Here is a 23,334-nt window from a genome sequence, read left to right on the forward strand (position 1 = left end):
GAGCATGTGGGCCCTCTAGATGTTCGTAGACTGCAACTCCCATCATCCTTCACCACTGGTTGCGTTGGCTAGGAGTGATGTGAGTTGCAGTCCAACAACATCTGGAGGGCCATGTTCCCCACCCCTGACCTAAGGACTGCAATTCATAGTCCAATTATTCCTTTCTTTTTTTGTAAATGGGATGTTCAACCAATCTATTGTGATATAGGCTGTAGATTGCAGCCATATTCATCTCCATATACTCTTCTCTAACCAATTTTATTTAACTTTTTAAAGCCTCTATAGTTGAAGGACTAGCATTAGAAATATATGTATGTGGCTTTTCTGATATTTATAAATGGGCTTCAGTTGAGCATCTCTCCTTCTGATCAATATTTTAACAATTCTTATAGTTTGAAGAACCACAATACTGATATAGGGAGGAGTGTTGCAAACTCCCATGGTAGCCTGAAACATGTATATGAAGAATATTTCACAGTCTTGAAGGAAACACTGTTATCTGGCTGATCTATGTATCTCATGAAATAAAATTACCAAACCTTGTCCCAACCTAAAAATGCTCCTAGGCCAAAGTTTTAAAAAAAGCATGTAAAAACAATGGATACTGTATTGCCCATTTGACCTTTAACTATAAAGATGTCATCAGTATTCCCGTATTGCACATAACTTGGCTTCACTTTTCCACTGGCGAGGACATAAAAGGTAACGTGAATTAGAAAATGTCGCAGAATTAAAGGGAAGTATTTCTAAGAGAGAAAAAATGGTTCCACCTACAGTAGTCACTGGCTAAATATCCATACCAAATTCAAGTTTCTGAAGCTTTATGAACAAATAATACACAGATCAGGATACATGTATTGACTTACTAGCATCTTTATAAAAAAAATGAAGTTACACAAAAAATGAACATTTATGGAACTGTTTCCATTCAACTTTGATAAGACAACACAACTGCCTTCCTCCCCACCCTACCAAATAAGCTTTGATGTAGCTGAATTGTAAGCACATGAATATTTTCATTTAAATTGTGTTTAAAAGTCCCATATTTACATAATACACTAAATGCAATTCCTGCGTTTTGCATTTTATTTTAAACGCATGATACAGAAAGAACAAGATAATGGTTGCAACAGATCTTCTAGAAAAATTAAGAGGTGACAAGTTGTGAAGTGTACGAAGGACTGGGCCTCCTATTTTTTATGTGATTTTGTTTTTGTGGAAGGCGCCTCGAAAATGAGAAAAGCCACAGTGTGATCCTGTCAACAAACTCAGTCCTGAGTTAGCACCCATCAGTTAAGGTACCACAATATCTTCATGATTACTCAACCTAGCGGCTGGGTGCCTGCCACCCAGACTGTGGGCTCCCTGCTGTCAGCTAGGGAGGGGAAGCTTCCTCTTTCCCATAGCCAAAACAGGGAAGTTCCCACGAGCATACAAGACACCAATGTGTGTGCACATGCACCATTCTGCACACCACTGGCATACACCATCACCAGTAACAGAGCGAATCTGACAAACATGCCTTGATTCCGAACATACAAAAGCGCACACCATTATTAGAAATGCCGTGCCATGCCATGGGGCCTACTTCTGATGGAGAAAGGCTTTAAATCTTTAAATAATAATAAAAAAACCTCTCATATCCCTTGGCTGCTTGGCAGTCATCTATCCTAACCAAAGTCCTGCTGACATCAGTAGAATGATTTTCCCTGCTCTGAACTGTGGACTTGTTTAAGCACCATGAAACCACATCCTCTTGGGGCAAACAGCTTTGTTTTTCAGACTGCCAAATCAGTGAAGTCTTGCTTACTACTGGGCCAAGCTCCTTAAAGTTGCCCACCTTCCATGCAGTTCAAACACCACTTTGACTGATCCCTTTTCCAGATGTTGCTTTTGCATTATGCATATTCTTTCTGGAGAAGCTATACTTGAGCTATGCAATAGTGTTACAAGTTTTAAGAATGATCTTAAACACAAACCAGAAAAGGCAGGCTTAAAGTCAGTGGAAGGACCAAAACTCACTTGGAGGCAAGCCCTGGCCATTCAGTCATGTATGGTACCCTTCCTTTTTGAGCTTGATGCCTGTAAGCTTTTGAAACAATCCTGAGTGGAGGAAAATTGAACTAACAGCCCATGATAAACCAAAATCCCAGTTGTCTCAACAAGCACAAATTAACGGCCTATAAACAATAAAGGATGGCAAAAGTCACCTCCGTAGCATGGTTCTATGGTCAAATTCAAGGTCGGGCACTTGGCAAGGGTGAAGATGGTGCTTACAAACTATTCATTAAAAACACGTTTAAAATGACCACACTTTTACTACAATACACCAATTAAACTACTCCTGTAATACTTCCAAGGGGAAAAGGAAGCAATTCTGCCTTTAAAAGACATGACACAACATTTATAGCTTAATTGTTTATTCCCAATAGGTTGGGAATGCAGTTTTTAAAAGTCTACCTCTTCGTACAGTTTGATTTTAAATAATCAAAAGAAATATTACCACTTCTCAATCTCACATAAAATGCAGACCTTAAAAACAATACTCTACAGTTATTCTTCTGCTTGCTCTGTCATTTTCATTCTAGCCTCTATTAAAAACAACAACATTTGCAGTCACTTTCTAAATTACTGATCCTTATCAGCCATAATTTTGACTGACACCTAATGCGTTAGCACTGAAATGTATTTCTAGAAATAACTGAAGATACCCCCCTCCACACTCACAAACACACTCACCCAAAGAAATTTGGGTAGCAAGCAGTTTTTGGAAACAAAAAAAAGCCTTCCTTTGGAAGACACTGGCAGGATACGGGTGCAGATTTTACTTACTATCATCCTTAAAGTCTGCACATAGTTTTTACATCAGCCTCATGTCTCAGGGAAAAAAAGTTATCATAATTTCACTTGGGGGTGGGGGGAGACTACAGTACAATTCAACAGCCTCTGCCATTATGCAGTCTTTGCTGCAAATTATTAGACAGAGAAAATCCAAAGATTCTAATACAATTAATGGATTATAGGAAGCAAACTCAGCATCAGTGGTACATTTCACAATAGCAGCCTGTTAGGAATGGACCTTGTTTCTTTGTGCACTAACACCAGCACTATAATGAACCCAAACATGTACAGATTCTCTCTCACACACACGATCGGCCCAGCATCTTGAAATTGCCCTTGAAAGCAATAGAAGATATAATAAAAGAATGCTAAAAGCCGTGTCTTTCAGAGATTCTGGGAAGATATAAATAAAGATACTTGTTAAGCCAAGAAGGCAAAATTGCAAGGTTATTCCTATAAAGCAGTGTTAGAAAGGAAAGAACGTTGAAAGTAGGTGCGGGACTTCATGTTGCAAAGAACCGCATGCATCCCAATGGGAATAAGAGTTTTCAAGAATGAGCTCCGAAGCCTATTGGCAAAATACCAATGAATTACATAGCCCATGTTTTATTCTACATGTTATATGCACCTATCTGCTTTGCTACAAAAGGTAGGTGTGGGAGCATTCTCATTTCAACACCCCACGCTGAAGATAAGAGCAACCATTATCAAATATTCTTTGCTATGAAGAAACATAAAAAAGTCTTTTCAAAGTTAGTGTTCTTTCAATCTGAGTCATTGTGATCACACAATATATCTCTTGAAAAGCATCTGTGTTCACCATTCACACACGAGGGTATGAGACCTCCATGTGTTCAATACAATAAAAGAAAGCCAAGGCAAATCTCTGTTTCTTGATTCTTGTATATTCAGCTTCCATTGCGGCAATGCTGTAGCTATCTGTAGCATCACAGCGGAGTCTGAAGTTCCAAAGGGATACTGCAAAGCTGGAACTGGAGATCACAGGGAGATCGCATCCTTGTAACTTCTCCCATAAGATGCTACCTTTCATGTATGGACCACTCATGTTCAGGAGGTTACTCCACTATCAGTGCCACGTTGATGTGGGACAAATCTATCATATGCCTGGAAAAAGGTTAACATACAATGGTCAAGGCAACAGCACCAACACTTATACCACAAGGGAAGCCTTCTTGGCCATACGTTTCTATCAGATGGCCTGGTTCAGGCATAACCATGGTTTATCAGACTAAGACCGAGCCATGCGCCCATGTGCTGCTTCCTTGCCCCTCGCCTCATACACCTGACTTAGGCACTGATATTCTGGATTATTAAACCACAGTTTCCCGTGGCACCTGAACTGGAAAACTTTGGTTTAAGTGCTGCTTACAAACCAGAATATCAAACCAGGATCACATCCTGGTTTGAGAGCAACACTTAAAAATTACAGCTTCCTGGTTCAGGCATCATGGGAAACTGTGGTTTAACAAGCCAAGCCATCAATGCCAAAGCCAGACACATAAGGGGAGGAGGGAATGCATGGGCACAAGGTTTCTTCTCACTCCGATAAACCATGACTTATGAGAATGACACTGTACATGTGAACTAGGCCTAAGTTAAATAGCTGTCCTTTCTCAAGAAGGCCTCGTATAGTGGATTGGCTGGAAAAAGTCTAGGATATTTTGTATATGGGAAAACGTGTGCATTTGAATTAATATTTACCTGTGAAACTTCTGTTGAAATTTCAGAGCATCAGCTGGCTCTTTAAATTTTGCAACGGCCTTTCGTTGTTGAGGAAGCATCTGTAAACTCTATGGAATACAAAAAGGAAAAGAAAAGTTTTCTTTTACACTTTCTTTGCTTTTAAAAAAAAAACATCAGAACTTGTAATCGGGAGGAATCAGGAATTGCTGTAGGGAACTAGAACATGAGGCTTGGGATATGATCGTACTGTCTGACATAAAGAGATGATTTAAAGTGGAGGCCACCAAGGCAGGCCTCCAGAACTTGCAAGCCAACCAATATGAATGCAGAAGCTCAAGCCCACACAGTCGGGCTTGCCAGTTGTTTGAGAAATTCCATCCCCCCACCTTCTTTTTCCACTGCCAAGCATGCAGCAAAACTAGGCAGTATATCAAGCCTTGTGGCCTGCTTTGCACATCTGAATGGTATACAAAGCAGGGGTAGTTAAGTCATAGATACCTGGAAGCCTCTGTGAATTTGATGATGAAAGCTTAAGACCACAGTCCAAACCACCTCTTGACAGGCACACAAAAGCTTGTGCACACATACCTGGGGGGTTTCTTCCACTCATGAACCCAACAGCTTCTCACACTATGCTGCTCAGGCTGTCCCGAATTTCAGAGGTAGCTTATTGGGATGCACAAGGTGCTTGCAAAGAGGCAACTTGGAAGCAAAACCCTTTGGATTTGAGTCTAAGGATTTATGACGTTTGTGAGTTTGCCTGGGGTTGGATTCTAAGAATCAGAAATACTTCTGCAGCCTTTATATAAAAATCATCCTTACTCAAAGCTTGTTGAATTCTGGAAGGAAATCCAGCTGTTTAAAGACAAATTACGGTGGATTCACACCATTCTATCCCCAACTCCAAAGAACAGCTTAATTATTTTATATCAAAACAATAAAATACTCAAAGTTTCTGAGAATAAAGGATATGGTCTACCAGTTTCATTATCTGCTGTTCTAGAATGAATGAATGGCCAGTTCTCCACATGATGGACAGTCTGCTGCTTCCTTCATGTACCTGAACATAGTGGACATATTTTGATATTATTACAGCATCCCAGATTCTATGGGATCAGATCTAAAGGTGACTTACAATATCCAGGTGCATCTCAATCTGAGATGAGTGGGTACATTTAGATGAATGGTAAGAATACTGTCTCATCCGTTTGGTCAAGCATTGCAGAGGACAGGTAAAAGACACGTCAATTGTCCAAAATGGGAAAGAGACTAATACCTATAATACAGATTCCATTTTGGATAGAACCCCTATGTTACAGCATACTAGAATGACAATTAGTCCTCCACAGGCTTGAGCCATTCATTCTAGATATCTATTCACCATCCTTCTGTGCAATAGTGGATACTGAGAACTACTGCAAAATTCTGCCAGCTTTGCATTTTGAACTCTGGCAAGACTAGTTCTGTTTTCATCTGATAACTTACTGATTGTCATAATTACGGGTATATGATAAATAGCCTAGACCAAGGGAACAGACACCAATATTGTCTGAACAGCAAGTTTTGTGCCTTTGGAGGACGCATAATGCCACTGTTTCAGCGTTTCCCTTTTCTAATTAAAAGTCCTAGGAACACACTGGGTTGGATCCAGACCTAGTCATACTTAGAGTCAGACCCACTGAAATCAATGGGACTTAAGTTAGTCATGACAAACGAATTTGTTTATTTGTTTATTTATTAAATTTATTAATCGCCCATCTGGCTGGTCACCCAGCCAGTCTGGGCGATGTACAACAGAAGAACAGTTTAAAACAATAAAATACTACATGAAAAACATATTTCTAAAAATACTCTAACCCACCCCAAATGCCTGCCTGAGCAACCATGTTTTTAATGCATGGCGAAAGCTCATTAAAGAGGGGGCATGGCGGAGTTCCCTAGGGAGGGAGATCCACAGAGTGGGGGCCACCACAGAGAAGGCCCTCTCCCTCGTTCTCACCAGCCTAGCTGTCCTGGCTGATGGGACAGAGAGAAGGCCATCCGAGGCTGATCTTGTTGAGCGGCCTATCTGGTGTTGCCAGAGGCACTCCTTGAGGTAGGCTGGCCTGGAACCATATAGAGTTTTAAAAGTCAAAACCAACAGCTTGAATTTGGCCCAGAAAACAACTGGTAACCAGTGCAACTCCTTCAGCACTGAAGTGATGTGATCTCGCCAGCGGCTGCCTTTAATCAGGTGAGCCGCTGCATTCTGCACCATCTGCAGCTTCCGAACTGTCTTCAAGGGTAACCCCAGGTAGAGCGCATTACAGTAGTCTAAATGAGAGGAGACCAGGACATGTACTACCGATGGGAGCAGATGGTCGGGAAGGTAGGGGTGCAGCTGCCGTATCAGATGGAGTTGGTCCAGCGCTGTCCGGCTCACAGCTGACACCTGAGCCTCCGTGGACAGCTGGGAGTCTAAAATGACCTGGTCTTTCAAGGGTAGCTGTACTCCATTCAACACCAGGTCAACATCCCCCAACCTCCTCTTGTCTCCCACCAAAAGTACCTCGGTCTTGTCAGGGTTCAGCTTCAGCTTATTCCTCCCCATCCAGCCACTCACCATCTCCAGACATTTGGACAGGGATTCTACAGCCAACCTTGGAGAGGTTTGAATGAGAGGTAGAGCTGCATGTCATCTGCATATTGATGATACCGCACCCCAAACCTCCTGATGATAGCCCCCAGCAGCTTCACATAGATGTTAAATAGCATTGGAGAGAGGATGGAACCCTGTGGCACCCCACAAGTAAGCGGCCACGGGTCCACAACCTCCTCTCCCAGTGCTACCCTCTGGTACCTGCCGGAGAGGAAGGACCGGAACCACCGCAATACGGTGTCTCCAATGCCCAACCCCTTCAGGCGGTCCAGGAGAATACTGTGGTCAACCATATCAAAAGCTGCTGAGAGATCGAGGAGAACAAGGAAGGAGCATTCGCCCCTATCCAAAGCCCTCCTCATATCATCCACCAAGGCAACCAAGGCCGTTTCTGTCCCATGCCCAGGCCTGATGACTGACTGAAATGGATCCAAATAATCGGCTTCTTCCAAGTGTGCCTTCAACTGCATCGCCACCACCCGCTCAATCACCTTGCCCCAAAATGGCAGATTCGAGACTAGGTGAAAGTTGTTCAGAACTTGGGGATCGAAGGAGGGCTTCTAGAGTGGTCTTATCACTGCCTCCTTGAGGGCTGATGGCATCACTCCCTCCTCAAGGGAGGCGTTCACCACCGCCCTGATCCCCTCACCCAATCTCTCTCTGCAGCCCATAATGAGCCAACTTAAGTCTCATTGATGTCTATGGGTCTACTCTAAGTATGACCAAGTCTTGATCCAATCTATTAACAATGTGGCAAAGCCAGCTAACCACTGGTTGCTTAGTTAACATGTTTCTAAAAGAATAAACCTTCCAAATGCCCCCAAGGCTGATTACAAGGAGTACCATTTCTTTACTATGGGTGTAAAAGAATGTGTTCAGGCTGCAATACATAATGGTCAAAGCAGGGCTAAAATGAATAAAGAATGAACAACCACGTTAAGGATTTCTAACACCCATCTTTAATACAGACCAATCTGGAAGGCAGGTTCATTAACAGGACTACCTGCCAAGGCAAGAGGAGCTTCTTACATGCTTCCTCCAAGAAACTATGGCTCCATAAAGCAATAGGAAAAAATAAACTTCACATAAATCCTTGAACTGCCCCAAGTCTTGCTTTTCTCAGGGCTTACATTATTTCAGAAATATTCTGTACAGAAGCACAATTTTTCCTTTAAATGGTGCTATTAATCATTGAACATAATGTCCATGTACTCCTCAGAAATAATGAGAAACACTAGGCTAATGACATTCCAGTTTTAATTATTCTTCTTGGAAGTGGGCTTGTGCATACTATCATTAAGTATGCAAGTATGTGTTAGGCACTAAGACTAGTTGCAAATATTTTACTCATCCATATCAGGGTAGATTTACATGATTAATTCATGTGATCTACTGGCTACCTGAACATCTGTGAACTACCATCACAGCTCTGACACCATGGGAAATTATCTCATCTCTCAACTTAATGCCAAATAATGGTAAACAAACTGTGATGAGTTTCATACACTCTAACATTCAAGTGATAATTTAGTAGAAAACTTCGACATACAGCCAGGTAAGCTTATTAAATGGATCCAGCAAAATTGAATTTACTTGTGTTCTTGTGTACAGAAAAGTGGAAAGAAAAATAGTTGAAGATGATTATGTACGTAATATGTGGATTCAACATTACTATAGCCTTACTCAGGTGTTCTAACACGTGTGGAAGGGGAGTGGGGATGAGCGCACTAGCTCCACCACCGCCCCACCTCTGGCATTCTTGTCACCCTCTGCAGGGGGAGGGTGGCTGTGTGCAGTGAAATGCAGCCTCTATCCATGGAGGCTCTCTGTGCATTTTAAAATCCTGATCCTCCAGGGTTCTAAATCATGAGGAGAGCCTCCAATAATAGAGGAGACTCTCGGTTGCACACCGTCGCTCCCCATGCATAGAGAGTGACGAGAATGACGACAGAGAAAGGGGAGGAACTAGCGTATTTGCTCCCCTATTTGGGTGTAGGTCCTAACATTTTGGAACACCTGAATAGGGCTTATCTTTAAACAAGTTCTGAAGATGTATGTAGGTAGACCAGACAGTGGCTGTGTTCAGATGTAACACTAAACCATACTTTAGGATTTCATGCACAAGCCTGCTTCCCCTTTTCCTCACTTCTTCCAGGGTCATGACAAGGAGGGGATTAGAAGTGTTTGCTCCATTTTCAACTAACCACTGTTTGTTATGTCTGAACCGAGAAATACAGTTAACTTTAATGATGGTTTACCTGAACAAGCCAGGATTGTAAACCAGTTTGAAGTTGGCTTGTTTGGAAAAACCATAGTGTGTTCCGGTTTGGTTGCAACAACAAACTGTGGGTAGTTGAAAATGGAAACAAATGCTTTCTTCTTATGACCATCCTGGAACAGGAGAGAGGAGTGCATGAGCCCAGGCACAACATGCAGTTTTGAGAATGACTTCAGCTGTGACAATGAAAGCATCTATTCCTTGAGGCAAGCTGTTCATTCTGCAACATCATGTCTGAAATGCTACTTTTGAAAATTCTCTGCCTGGGAGATGGACAAACTCCTGATGGAGACATAGCTTGTACATTTTCTGGACATGGGAAGTTCCTAGAAGAAGTTCTATTTCAGATGAGTCGATGTTCCAGAAAGAGCAAGAAGTGGAAGGCATTTCTGTCCACATTGCAACATCAACATCTGAAGGTCATCTGAAATAGTTGTGACAGACCTCCCTCCTGTTGACTGTTTGTCTCAACTATTCACACAATACAGAGATGTATATTGTCCCATTATAAATAACACAGAAATTGGGCCCCAAAGTCAAGTTACATGCTAAGCTTTCTACCATAATCAACACCTGCTTCTTCTGTCTAGATATTTTTGGATTGTACTGAATTAGTAATACAGATGCAACACATTCATGAACCCATGCATCAATGATTTGGGGCTCCAAAACAATTGGTCAGACATTGCCATGGGAATCAAAAAGATGGAAATTACTGCCAAGAGTGATCCTGTGAAAAAAAACATGCACCTTGTGAGCTAAACCTTGACGGTAATAGTAATAAATTAAACACAGAACACGACAGCATTGTGTTACTGCTCTGCATAGATGTTTTTCACCTTATTAGGACATTTTAAAAACTTGTTTTAAGTAATATTTTTAACAAACGCAGGACAAGAAAATATCATTTCCTTTATGTTTGAATAAACAAACAAGGAAAAGCATCTGAAGCTTGCCTTAAGACCTCAGACGAAAAATATTTTTTTCAGAACAAACTGAGCCCTATTTGTTTCTAACTCTCAGAGACTCCCCCTTCAGCTTAGCAACCCTGGCATAGGGATTTGCTAAGTTTCCTGATTAAAAAAAGTCTTAACAGAACTAGTGAGAACTAATTTGGCAAAGATCTATTTTTGTCACAAAAGAAAGAATGCTGCAACGATACAGGACATTACTTAATTTTTTTCTAAAACAAACACCTTTCAAGGCTGGTACTTTGTAGTAAACACTGTTTAACCTTAATTTTTAAGAGCAGGATATTGAGCAAAGTCACACCATTCAGCATCATGGCATAAGCTGAACAAGGAGCTTCCATTCTAGCTCCTAGAATGCTGACAACGGGTCAGTTATTTGCTCAAACCTGTGCTCTCTCATCCCCTTGCCTTTTTTGTTGGTGGATCTGCTCCACATTTACCAACAGGAATATTTAATCTGCTAGGTCATTTCCCCATCATCAGCATGTAACCAGGTTAATGAAATACTTTGCAAAGCCAATGTTTGCCACAGTACACTGAGTTACAGAACTTTTTTTTAAAACAAACACAGAAACCATTTGCATTTAAAGTATCTAATTTGTGATTTCGCCTCCCACAGAACAGTCCCCAGTCACGAAGAATTTCCTCGACTCCGCAAGAGGAACGACAGGCTTAAAAGTCCATTTAAGTCAGTATCAGAGACAAGTGACCGGGGGAGGACAGTCCCCATCAGCGACATGCAGCAATTCCTCCTCTGTCAACTGGTGCTCTCCCCTGTCCTGAACCTTCTTCGGCCCCTGCTGCTAATAACTGATTCTCACAACCAAGTTAGGGGTGTGTCTCTCAACTACTGCAGGACATTCTCCCAATGCTTTAGCCTCCAGCCTCCTGTGACAGCCAATTGGGAGGGGGAGAAAAAAAGAAGAAGAAGCTGTTTAGCTGCTGCACCATTTCTCCGGACAACATCCTATAAAACTCTTTGTGTACACAGAACTAATAATGTAACTATAGATTAAGCTGCCAGGCCCAGGCTTCCCTTTGAAATAGAGAAACTGTGAAAAGCATTGCCTTAATGCAGGGGTGGGCAACTGTGGGGGTCCAGGGGCCATTTTTGCCCCTCCTGCAGGCCATACTCTGTGTGGTGCCCCCCAAACAATTACACCCCCAAATGACGATGTTGGTGCTACAGAACACTAAACAGGCTACATTTCACTTGTTTTGTTTGGGATTTTTCTGCAGGGGCTGCATGCGGCCTGTGTGCTGCCCACCCCTGCCTTAATGTGTAGCCAATCCAGGGTCATTTTGCTGAAAACCATTTTTTGTGTATCCCTCCCCACAAAAACCCCCCCACTGTTAATCACAGAGACACAAGTAACTGTATACAGGAGCACAAACCTGAAGTTTTGGCAACTCTTCCTGAGCTCTCAGGATAGGGAAAGTTCCATGAACTCGGACTATTGGGAGGGGGGGCCGATAAGAGGGGAAGCCAGGTTTGGAATCTGGCCATTCCACCCAACTCTGAATCTGTTCTGTAAAACAATTGCTTCCAAATGCTTTAATGAAGGGAAGCTGCCAAGACATTTTCACTTTTGTCCCATTGCCTGTTCCAGCTCTTGATCCTTCCACTATACGGTCCATATTCTTTGGCAGCTTTAATTACCTTTGCCAAATTTCCCAGTGATACCAGTCTGTAGGTATTTGGAGGAGTCTTAGAACAGTTTTCAAGTCATGGGATGGAGTTTTTTCTGCTAAATTCTTCTTACTATCAATTCATTATTCTCTATAAGTATTTTTTATTCATTGCGAAGTGAACGTTTGGTTCCCTGCAAGAACTGCTTCGCATTTTCCTTCTTATTTTGCCTGAAGGATAGCTATCTGTTTCCTTAAGGTTTGCACTCTCTCTTTGCTTTTTCTGCATTGTTTTCATCAGGGTAGCTTACATTAGTAGGACGCAGACTGATTCTACTGGGACCTCTGGGATTTCGCTTTCCAAGGAGGGGCATTGTTACCCTCCCAACCTGCCAAGGTTTCCCATCCCTTTCGTGCTGGTTCACTGAAGTGGCCACATTCTACTCATCTGACCATGCCATAAACAAGCCAGATGAAAGTGTAATCTAGTTTGGAAATCTTATCCTTATTGCCAGGGGTGGAAACCTTGGCAGGTGGGGGGGGGCACACTGCCCCTCCTTGGAACCCTGTGGGGGCCCACCTCTCTCCCAACTGCAAGTGACCATGGCAGCAAAATCCCAGAGATTCCTAACAGAATCAAGCGCCCAACAACCCAACAAAAAGCTACTTGGCAGGCTGTCAGGAGCCCCATTCTGCAGAAAAACAGGTGTTGTGATCCCAGCATAGCCCGTTTCTCTGTAGGATTACACTCTGCACAGCCCATCAAGCAACTGTTTGGTGGGCTGTTGGGAGCCTGATTCTGCTAGGAAACAAGCATGCCCTCCCTACACGCCTTGCTTCCAGGCAAAATTGCTGGGATTCCGCCACCACAGCCACGTCCACTGGCAGCACAACCGCATCCAGCGCTGGTGGCAGGGGAGGGATACAGACCAGGGGGATACACAAGCAGCTGTGGTGGGCCACATGTGGCCTGTATGTTGCCCTCCTCTGCTCTATACCCAACAAAAATGTAAACAGAGTTTCTTTTGCCCCACGCAGTAGGTAAAGCACAATATTCATTAGGAAATAGGCTATATTAAATGCTAGCTTTAGACTCAGAACTCACTTCAACTCAAGTCTCTGCCTACAGTTTAAAGGGGGACTATATTAACGTGACATGTCGGTTGCCTTTCCAGGGGACTCTGGCTAGCCCTCGTGGTTGTAAGCATACAAAGACAAAAGGGAAAACAGCAATGTTTTCAGTAAAGTGGAGCTTTTACATGATGAAGAAATGCAGAGAAAGTATTTACACTAGTAGTCTGATCCCACTATTATTTTATAACTTACTTTACCAGCTTCTGCTTTTGGGATTCCCAATACAGGTGCTAGGAAAACATATAAAATGGAGTTAAGTCTGCATATCTTAGTTGCACTGTTACAGTTAGCTTAAGTTCTGCTTCTTCTGAAATACTGTACAAGCAGCATACTGTTTTATTTTCAAACACTAACCAAACTACGCGTTTTCCTAACATTTCTAGAACGTGCGCATATATATATATTTTCTGTATGTGTAACACTGTAGTGTGTGTGTGGGTGTGGGTGTGTGTGTGTGTGTGTGAGAGAGAGAGAGAGAGAGAGACAGAGAGACAGAGAGACAGAGAGAGAGACTCACTTTCTCTCTCCAAGAAGTGTTCAAAACAGCTACATAAGAAGTTAGTTTCAACTACTTGTGAACTGCACACGTCTCTCTAAATTGCTCTTCATTAAAGGGTATTTTAAACTATAAGGATGTCTGCACACCTTATTGGCACACACATACCCCCACCTATAAATCCAGTTTCCATCATTAATTCAAATACTAGCCTGACCAAGATACAGAAATCAACTTGCTGGGGTCATCTGTTAGGCCCCAGCACACCCTTTCACTCTCCCCCATATAAGTGAATGGTTGCCTGCTATGGGGAAAAGAAAAGTGCTGCTCCTGGAGACAGCATTGTTTGTGGGAAAACATCTGCTCCCTAGTCACAGGAAGGTTGGATGCCATGTTATATTGAATCAAATCACTAGTCCATCTAGTTCGGTACTGTTGACACTGACTGGCAGTGGCTCTTTCCCAGCTCCACCTGGAGATATGAAGGATTGAAGCTAGGATCTTTTACACAAAGAACATGTGCCCTACCGTAGAGCTACAGCTCCTCCTGACACTGGACTACCTGGCCCCGTGGAGGCTGCAACACATCTCTGCACAGATCCAGCGATCTTTGCATTCTAACATCTTCCATCCGCTTTTCCCCATGCTAAGGATGGGCATTTTATACACACAGGCTATCAACATACCATCACAGTTTTGTGTGACCAACAGAACTGAAGGGCAGAGCAAGGCAGACAGCTGCTGGGTTGATTCTCAATAGTAGACAACATCCATGACTTCCATGGTTTACCCTGCACCAGTCCCAACGGAAGGAGGTGTGCTGTTGGCAGCAAGGTGCAACACAATCTGTCCTAACCATGGACCTGGGGGACATACACTTTACCAGTGTGGTGTGAGAGCAATCGCCAAGGCGGTAACAACCACATCTATGTATTATGTAAAATGGACCTAAGCCATATCCTGCAGATGCAGCTGTGAGGCTTCAAGTGAGATTTGTTACATGGCACATTATCCACTACAACAAGATTACATCTGGCAATGTATTTTAAAATGCAGAGAGAATTTTGGGGAGGAACAGAGACTCATAACCACTCCAACCTACTACCATCTTATTTCCTGCAATGTACACAGAAGGGAGATGTCAGGAATTTGAGAGACTAGCAATTTGAAGCTAATGTGCAAAGCAATAATCAAAACATGATTATAGCAACTCAAGGAGAAAATCTGTTTCATTGGGAACAGTTCCATGTGAAGAATGGGAGACGGGGAGCACACGAGAATACTAGGAGATGGGGAGGCTGGTGACAAGATCCACAGATTCTCCATTGTTCTTCAGAATACAAAGGAATGTAAGACACCAATGTAAGATTGTTCAAGTTCATATTCAATATCAGTGGAACATTCCCTATGATATGTGACAATACATCTATTTTTTTCAAATCCATTTTCAATTTTCAATATATAAGCTGCTAACTTTATAACTACACTTTGAGGTAAAACAAATGACAGCAGATCCTTGACATTACTCTAAGTGAGCACTAGGCTGTGCCATTACTCTAACAATGCTAAGTGGGATGCACTGAAAAAGGCATTATCAATTTTATCCGTTGTCACGGTGAATCACCTTTAAGTGTGTGGATACATACATAACACACATGCACGGACACACTAAAAAGGTTAACAAAAATTCCTCTGTACATTTATAGTTTATCAATGACTATGAATCTACAACAGTGTCGTGCCTCTTGATAACCCTAGGAGTACATACTGAGGAAGCCTACATTTGTATATAAATGTTTAGAGAGAGGTAAGGCAAAATATTTAATAAGTTACTATTTCCCCAAAGAAGAAGCAGGGCTTTCATAAATATGATGCCATTTAGGTCAGGGGTAGGCAAGTGGTGGCCCTTCTGATGTTTTGATCTATAACTCCCATAATCCCTCACCAATGGCTATGCTGGCTAGGGCTGATGGGGAGTTGTAGGCCAAAACATCTGGAGGGCCACAAGTTTCCCACCCGATGTAGGTATTTTAATTCCACCCCCACCCCACCCAGCAGCAATGTTGCCAAGGATTATAAAACCTTGAATCCCAGCAAGTCATTTAAATATAAATGACTGACAACAGACGAACAAAGGTTTAGGATAGAGTATACTAAGCCAACATAACACCACAAACCATGACAATGACACTACACCAACGCTTCAGGCTGCTATGCCAGTATTAGTCTTTAGGACTAATATGCTAAGGAACTCGTGGTGAGTCCATGACAACATACACACAGCGGTGGAAGTGGAAGCAACCATCATACCACTTCTTCTTTCATGGCAAGGAGTTTAAGGGTGCAATCCTATTTAGACAGGCGGCCACCTCTGAACTCAGAGGCAACCGTCTACTGAAAGTAAGGCAGGAGAAGCACAGGGGGATCGTTCCCTCCACGCCTCTCCTGCCCTGCTATTTCTCCTAGACAGCCAATTTAGGCTGTCTAGCTGCGGGGACGCTGAGCGGGAAAGGAGGCTGCTGTACGACACATAGGATGTGTCATACATACAGATCCGCTCTCCCTGCCCTGGAACACCCCCAGCCCTGCCCCTTTTCAGCCACTCTGCACTCCTCTTCTGAGTGCGGAGGATGGGGCTTCTCCATGCCACCTCGGGGGGGGGAGGTCAGTTTTCCAGGAACCGACCTCAGAGTACAGGCTCCGAGGTTGGTTCCCAGAAAACAGCCTATCCTATGGCTGTCTAGCTGCTGTCTAGCAGCCATAGGATTGCTGCCTAAGTTACACAGCACAGTGTTCTAAGAATAGTTGAAGGATGACTTGGCTAGAGACCACCACTCATTTTCCCTAGGGAAAAACAATGTGATTGGAACAAAGCTGTCTAGATACTTTGCATTATAAACTGGAACTGCTTTGACAGAGAATTCAAGTGGATTCCGAACGATACTGCGTCACTGGTGAAGTCATTTGTTGGTGTACACAGAAATGAGGTGGCTGTTTTTGTACTTTTAGAAAGCAGAAAACCATCATAATGCACACAGGATATTTTTCCTTAAATATCACAGAGCAACTCAAATGGTTATTATTTGGCTTAGCACCAGGCTGTAAGGACTGGTGGCCTTCTCAAGTTCTCAAAAGTATCTTTTATCAGTGGAAAGCACTTATCTAAAATCTAGTTCTTCCTATCTGATGCTTACTAAAACCTGCTCAAACAACCTTCATGCTGCAGCTAACTCAGGCAGGCAAGATTTTAGAGTCGGGGTGGGAAACCGTTTTTCAAAGAGGAATTTCTTCCCCTGGATTGTTGGGGGTGGGAGCAAAAAACATACAAATGGTTTCCAAGGAGGGTGGAGAGAGAAAGCTGTGTTTGGTTTTTACATGCCCCCCCCCGCCCCCCCCACACACACACCTCAAGGTGCAGCATGGCAAAAAATCTCCTTCCTATTCCTCCTCTTCCTTGTCCAGGAAACCAATTACTGACCCACCTAGTGGCAAGTGCCAATCAGCTGCTTATCAACCAGCTTGCTTCAGATGCTCAATATAGACCTGGGAGACACACAACCAGCTGTTGGTTGGCTGGCTGGCTGGCTGGCTGGCTGGCATTTCACTTCCCTTCCCAGCTGCCCACACACAGACAAGTTGGGGCGGGGGAGAGGAAGGAGATGCTTTGCCATATTACGTCATAAGGCTAAAAAAGCCTAGCATTCCTCCCTGCTCCCTTCTTGGTATGTACGTGAACATCTGAAGCAAAAGACCCTGCCATTATTTGACTGCAGGCTCATCTATAACGCAATCTGTGGAAGCCACTTCTTTGAATGGTGAGGAAGCACTCAAGCCTGAGCACTGCTTCTGACTGTGCCACAGGTGGAGGGAGGGGGGAAGGGGGAGTCACATCCAGAGTCACACCCAAACAAGCCTGTAAGTCACCAATTCTTGCTCAGGAGAAGAACTGCTGGACTTAGGAAGTACAGTAAATAAGTACAGAACCCGCTATCCACACAAGTTTTGCTTCTCTAACAAAATGTTGTCTTCTTTGGGCTTAAACCACTATTTCACAGTGCTTCTTGTGGATGTGGCATTTTCTTGCTAGCATACAAGAGGCACTCTGGAGCAAATTGGAAGAGGTGTTTGCATGAGCAAAATGCAGTGAGATCTACAATACTCTACTGTGCTTACTGTGTTGCAGCTGGATATCGTTCTTTGATCTAGAAGACTTTTCTTTTCAGACACACTGGGAGGGGGGCATCCTTAAATATATGTAATTAACTCCTAAAAGCCCCCCATTGTACTTCTCCTATCTGAGGCATTGAGCTTTGTACAATGAAAGATTTCTGGCACAAGTAACACAAGCCCAGGGTGATCTACCTGAATGGGTCCTACCGACATCAGCAGGTTTTTCAGCTGGACATCCGTGGTTGATGAAGAAAGCCCTTCGACTGACACGACACAGGGCTGAGGTTTGCACTCTACCACTCGCAGGTTCTGTTTATTTGGCATCAAGCGTCCTCGGCCCATCTGGCCCGCCATGCCTCTGCCTCTCCCATGCGGAATGACCTGCCAAGAAGAAAAGTAAGCTGCATTTTTTATTTGCTTGTTTCTGCTTAACTGAATCTGACAGATTCAACACAGAAGTTAGTAATTCACATAGAAGGATATGATGAAAGCAGAAGCTGATTAAAAGGTGTCATGTTGCTGTTAGCAAAATTTTAAAGGCCCGTACATTCGCTTATTTGTCGGACTGACAGCCAAACATCTCTCAGAGTTGTTGCATGTTTTAAATGTGAAAACATGGAGAACTCCAACATAAGGATTTCATTGCTGGGGGGAAAATGACAGCCCCAGAAGAATGACGACACTGTTTCCCTGAAGAGTTTTTAGCTTCGCCTGCACAGCTGTCCATCCTTGAGGCTTGCTGGAGAAGTATCTCTTGGCCCCCCTGAGGTCTTGATTTCCAGCAGTGCCATCAACCCAAGCCAATCCTCCCATTTTAGAGCTTGCACACTGTAGCTAGCCTGTGAGACCAGTCCAATAACAAGAGGACAATGACTGATGGACAAAATGGCAACCAACTTCTATGGGTTTGTAGAACAGGGGAGTTGATGGTCCCAGACATCTCTCTGCTCCAAAGAAGACACATGTTGTCTCCAAGATTTTATAAACTGTCCTTAAAACAGCCTTCCCCAACATGGTGCTCTCTAAATGTGTTGTACTATAGCTCCCATAACCCCCACCAGCATGGCTAATGTCGCAGTCCAACACATCTGGAGGGTACCAGGTTGGGGAAGGCTGCCTTGGTACCACCATACAGATGGGACATGTTTCAAGTGCTGGTAGCTCAGTTTAGCATGAAAATGACAATCTAAGAAGGTTCATTAAAGGCACAATCCGAAGTATGTTTAGATAGAAAAAAGTCCCACAACTCCCAACATTCCCCAGCCAGCACTGCTGGGAGTTGCAGGACTGTTTTTCTGTCTAAAGCATGCTTAGGATTGCGCCCTTAGCCAATCTCTTTCTCCACCAGGTTCCTTAAAAAAAATAATTCAGAGGCTAAATAATCATGGAAGTCATTTCTAGTTATTTCTTCAAAGGAACATTGAAGAAGGTACCTGTACAAATCTGAATCAGTACCTTTTTCACTTGATGTATCCCCGGGATGGTTTTCAGCCCTTGTGGAAGCGTGGAGTGAATCTGTGCCAGCTGGTGGAGATGAGGCTGATGCGATTGCTGTACTGTTCCCTTTGTCAACGTGACCTTCCGCACTGGCTGATGTCTCTGCTCTGGCAATTGCTGGAGCCGGTGGGGAGGCCCTTCGGAGTGAGAAAAGCCAACATTCTCACCACCCTGTGGGGAACAAAATAGCATCATGCTGTTCAGGATCTACAGAACACAACACACATTTCCTGTGACAGCTGCTATGGAGAAGAACCTGGTTAACTTGCAAAAAGCACTGGTACCGTATTCTGCTAATCTGGCTCCAAATCTGGGGTTATGCTGAGTGGAACAAGCATCCTGGATTTAGGACGGGAGGGAGAACAGGAAGACACGCGGCATAAGGTCCTCCCTGCATGAAGGCTCTCAAGTAGCTGCAATGGAGGGTGCCTACACAGAGGTTCCTGTAAGTCTCTTTGTGTATCAAATCCTAATGCATGACAGCATCCAGGCTGTGGCTTATGTGGAGGAAAAGGGACAAAATTCATTTGAGGGCAGGGAGGGCTGCCCACTGCATGCTGTTTAGGCCTACAGCTGCTGGCTGAGGCTAACATCGGCCAACTGACTGATTTAAAGTATTTTTATCCTGCTCCTCAGTCAAAAAGGCTCCTGGAGTGGCTACCTATAATCAGTAAAACAAGACTGATTATAGGTAGCAAGACTATAATCAGTTCCTGCCCGCAGGCTTACAACCTAAAAAGAGAACACACAAGAGGAAAAAGGAACGGGGAGGGAAGAGGAATACATTAAGTCTTTCAGCAGAGCTGGTGGAATGGCCCTGCTTCCCTGGCTCACCTCCCAGAATACAGACTGCTGGAGGTGACAGTGGAGAGAGGAGGCCCATAAGTACAGAAAAGGGAACTTCACACGATCAAGGGATTGGAGCACTTTCCTTAAGAAGAAAGGCAAAAGGCATTTGGGTGTTTTAGTTTAGAGAAGGGGAAACAGAGAATGGACAGAGAAGAAAGGTTTATAAAACTACAAATTGTATGGACAGAGAATTCCTCCGCCATAGAAAAACTTAGTTGCCCAATGAAACTGATCAGCAGTGGATGTAGGCCAGGCAAAATAAAGTATTTCTTCAAATAATAAATAATTAACAAAGAACTGGCTCTGAAGATTAGCAAGGTCACTTGCTTAGACAGCTTTTAAAAGGGGATTAGACAAGTTCATGGAGGAGAGGTCTATCTACAACTATTAGCCATGGCAGCTAAATGGGACCCCCAGGTTCAGAGCCAATAAAACTCTGAATACCAGTTGTTTTAGGGCAAGCCAATGTGTTGCCTTGGCATTTTGTTGACCACTGATGGAAAGAGGATGAACAGCTAGACTGACTCCTGGTCTGGTTCAGCAGGGCTGCTCTTATGCCCCCATGATGCAGATCTCTCCTGGCCATGGAACTAGATTATTCAGAGAGAGATCAATGACTCAAGCCCATCTAGAGCATGGGTGGGCAATTTGCAGCCCTCTACATGTTTTGGTTTACCATCAGTCCTGGCCACCATAGTCAATGGCAAGGGACGATGGGAGCTGCAGGCCAAAACATCTGGACACCCCTGATTTAAAAAAATGCTTGAGAGGGGTGTCACTCTGCTCCTTGTAGATTAAAATAATCATCCCACATTTTGAGAATTAAAACCAGTGTTGTCCTAGAGGGGATGCACACATTCTTGAAACCTATGCTTACTAATGCTTTAATGTACATTTAACACTGATGTGAGACCAATACACAGTAGGATTAAACTTTTGCTAAAGGGTTTGCCTTATCCCAGTCTTTTACCAGGTATCCAAAAACCTTTGAACTGGTGTACCCACTGTGCCTCCCTGCAATGACAACACCACACACAGCTTCCAAGGCTGCGTTTGCACAGCAGCAGATAAGTTCAATGCTTATCTGCTAGTTAGCAGTTCTTAGAATTAAAGTATTAACCAAGTTATACATGAAGGCTACTTTGGTAGATGTGCTGGACCCTCTAATAGGCTACTCTCATTTTGAATTAAGACCAGTATTTTCAAATGCCCTTTAAGGTTTTCATATTTCTCATATGCTAGGAGACAAATCAAGGATAAGATTATGTGTGTGCAAAAGCTTATCTATTGAGACTGTAAAGCCAAAATGGCAAGAGCTCTGATCACAGCAAATCTTGAACTGTGTTGATGTGCAAATACAAAATCCTACAGATTTAAAAACATGAACAAACTCAGCAGAGCAGGCTGGAGAACGCAGGGAGTTGTAGGACTTCTTTCTGTCTAAACATGCAAAGGATTGAGTCCTAAATGACATACCTGCACCCCATTATGTTAATGATATTTCATTACAAGTAATTTGTACTAAAGGACCTAACCCTTACCTATTTTGAATGATGGGGAGAAGCACAGATGTTATACTCAGATGTAGAAATGGGACTTCCTATTTATGTGGTATTAAAGCTTTCATTGTTATTATTTCCTGCAAGGCACCTTAGAGGCCTGACTGGGTAGAAAAGGTAACTGATTCAAAAATTAAAAAGAATGACACCCAACTGATTCCAGTTCAATCATTTATTTGCAGAAATGTATGGTTATTATCACCAGAAATTTAAGAGACTGTGCATAACTGCAAAAAAAGAAGAAAGCATGCTTTAATAAGTAAGACCTATGAAGGCGTGCCAGAATTTTGTGAGCTGTACACTCTATCATGGATGCCCTGACAGGTTCACAATGAAGATGAAGTTTGTTTGCCATCAATATTAGCCAGACAAATTTATTTATAACAAATGCTTCAAGTATGTCCTGATAAAAAACCCTGCCCCATTGATACTGTCAGAGTTTCTTGCAATTTGACAGATCAAATCTTATTTTAATTCTTAAAACCCCGTGAATGAACGATATCACCAACGTGCATTCTGTAGTGAGCAAATTGATTAATCCCCTTCTATAGAAATCTCAACTCTTGATTACACCTATCAGACGTTAAGCAGCATTATTCCAGAGTGACAACACTTGACAAATTCCCCAACCATCTCTCTCAGCCTTTGTGGCCCTGCTAGCTTGTATTAACCCTGATGAAAAATTAATTTTCCTTATCTTCGACTAAACCCCAAAATCCAAATCCGCCAAACTGGCAACTCTTTCTGTAAAGGTATTATGAAAACCTCCAAAAGATTAATTGCATGTCTTCAGGTGACATTAAATTAATTTCTATACTCATGACAGACATTTGATACTCCGTACTGAGAGGACAGATAACATTGTCAGGATACACAGAAGGACAGTGGCGGAGTGTCCCAGGGCAGCCTCTTATGAATTCTCCTTTTGATAAGGCCATACTTCACTGTCACTGGGACTGTTACTGATCTTGCAGCCCTCTAGACCTCACTGCACAGGTTTCTATTAACGACGACAATGCTGTGTTTATCCATGTAATCTTTTCTAAAGCTAATTCAAAAAATAAAATAAAAATCATCAAACAGCGAGGGGGATGTGCATGCCTGATAAAGCATTTAAAGGAAATAAACTATAAAGCATTTAAAGGAAATAAACTTGGGTTGATTTGTGAAGTGTCACACACTGCAGGGGAAACAGGCAGCTAAAAAGCTATTTTGCTTCGTTTTTTGTGAGGATGGACTATAATTTAAACACGATATGGTGCCTTGCAAGCCTTATACCAGAGGAAACTCAAACAATCTCAGACAACATTCCTGCATTGGAATGTCATCTCCTTTTTCAACAAAATTCAACGTATAAGTATTTCAAATAATTATCCCTTTGTCAACAACCTTTGCCTTTTTACTGAGGTGCTGATGGTGGGGAGACACATGAAAGCCAACTTGTCGTACAGGTGTAGCTAGCAATACTGATTAGGAAGCCTATAGCTAACACCAATAGTGGCACAGGGTAGAACAGTGTGCCCAAGCGGGATTTGCCTTTACAGATTTAGTGAAAAACACACAGGGTA

At 42.9% G+C, this 23,334-nt stretch overlaps 1 protein-coding gene across 5 annotated transcripts in view; it reads right to left on the reverse strand.

Moving 5' to 3' along the window:
- Positions 1-172: 172 nt before the first annotated feature.
- The window catches only part of RBM33 (RNA binding motif protein 33), a 118,258-nt gene continuing 95,096 nt past the window's right edge, over positions 173-23,334 (reverse strand). For 3 of the 5 annotated variants that reach the window (XM_084859320.1, XM_084859319.1, XM_084859315.1), the window contains exons 16-19: positions 19,317-19,529; positions 18,054-18,242; positions 4,564-4,652; positions 173-3,966 (exon numbers count right to left, since the gene is read on the reverse strand). In XM_084859320.1, coding sequence (XP_084715446.1) covers positions 3,918-3,966; positions 4,564-4,652; positions 18,054-18,242; positions 19,317-19,529 — 540 coding nt within the window. In that variant the 3' untranslated portion in view covers positions 173-3,917. Of the gene's footprint in view, positions 3,967-4,563; positions 4,653-8,122; positions 11,321-13,387; positions 13,426-18,053; positions 18,243-19,316; positions 19,530-23,334 lie in introns of those variants that run through there. The other 2 variants (XM_084859316.1, XM_084859318.1) reach the window with 2 other exon arrangements.

This window comes from Heloderma suspectum, chromosome 5, assembly GCF_057233095.1.
Source record: "Heloderma suspectum isolate Gila_16-S chromosome 5, 16-S_ref, whole genome shotgun sequence".
In the NCBI taxonomy this organism is placed as follows: Eukaryota; Metazoa; Chordata; class Lepidosauria; order Squamata; family Helodermatidae; genus Heloderma; species Heloderma suspectum.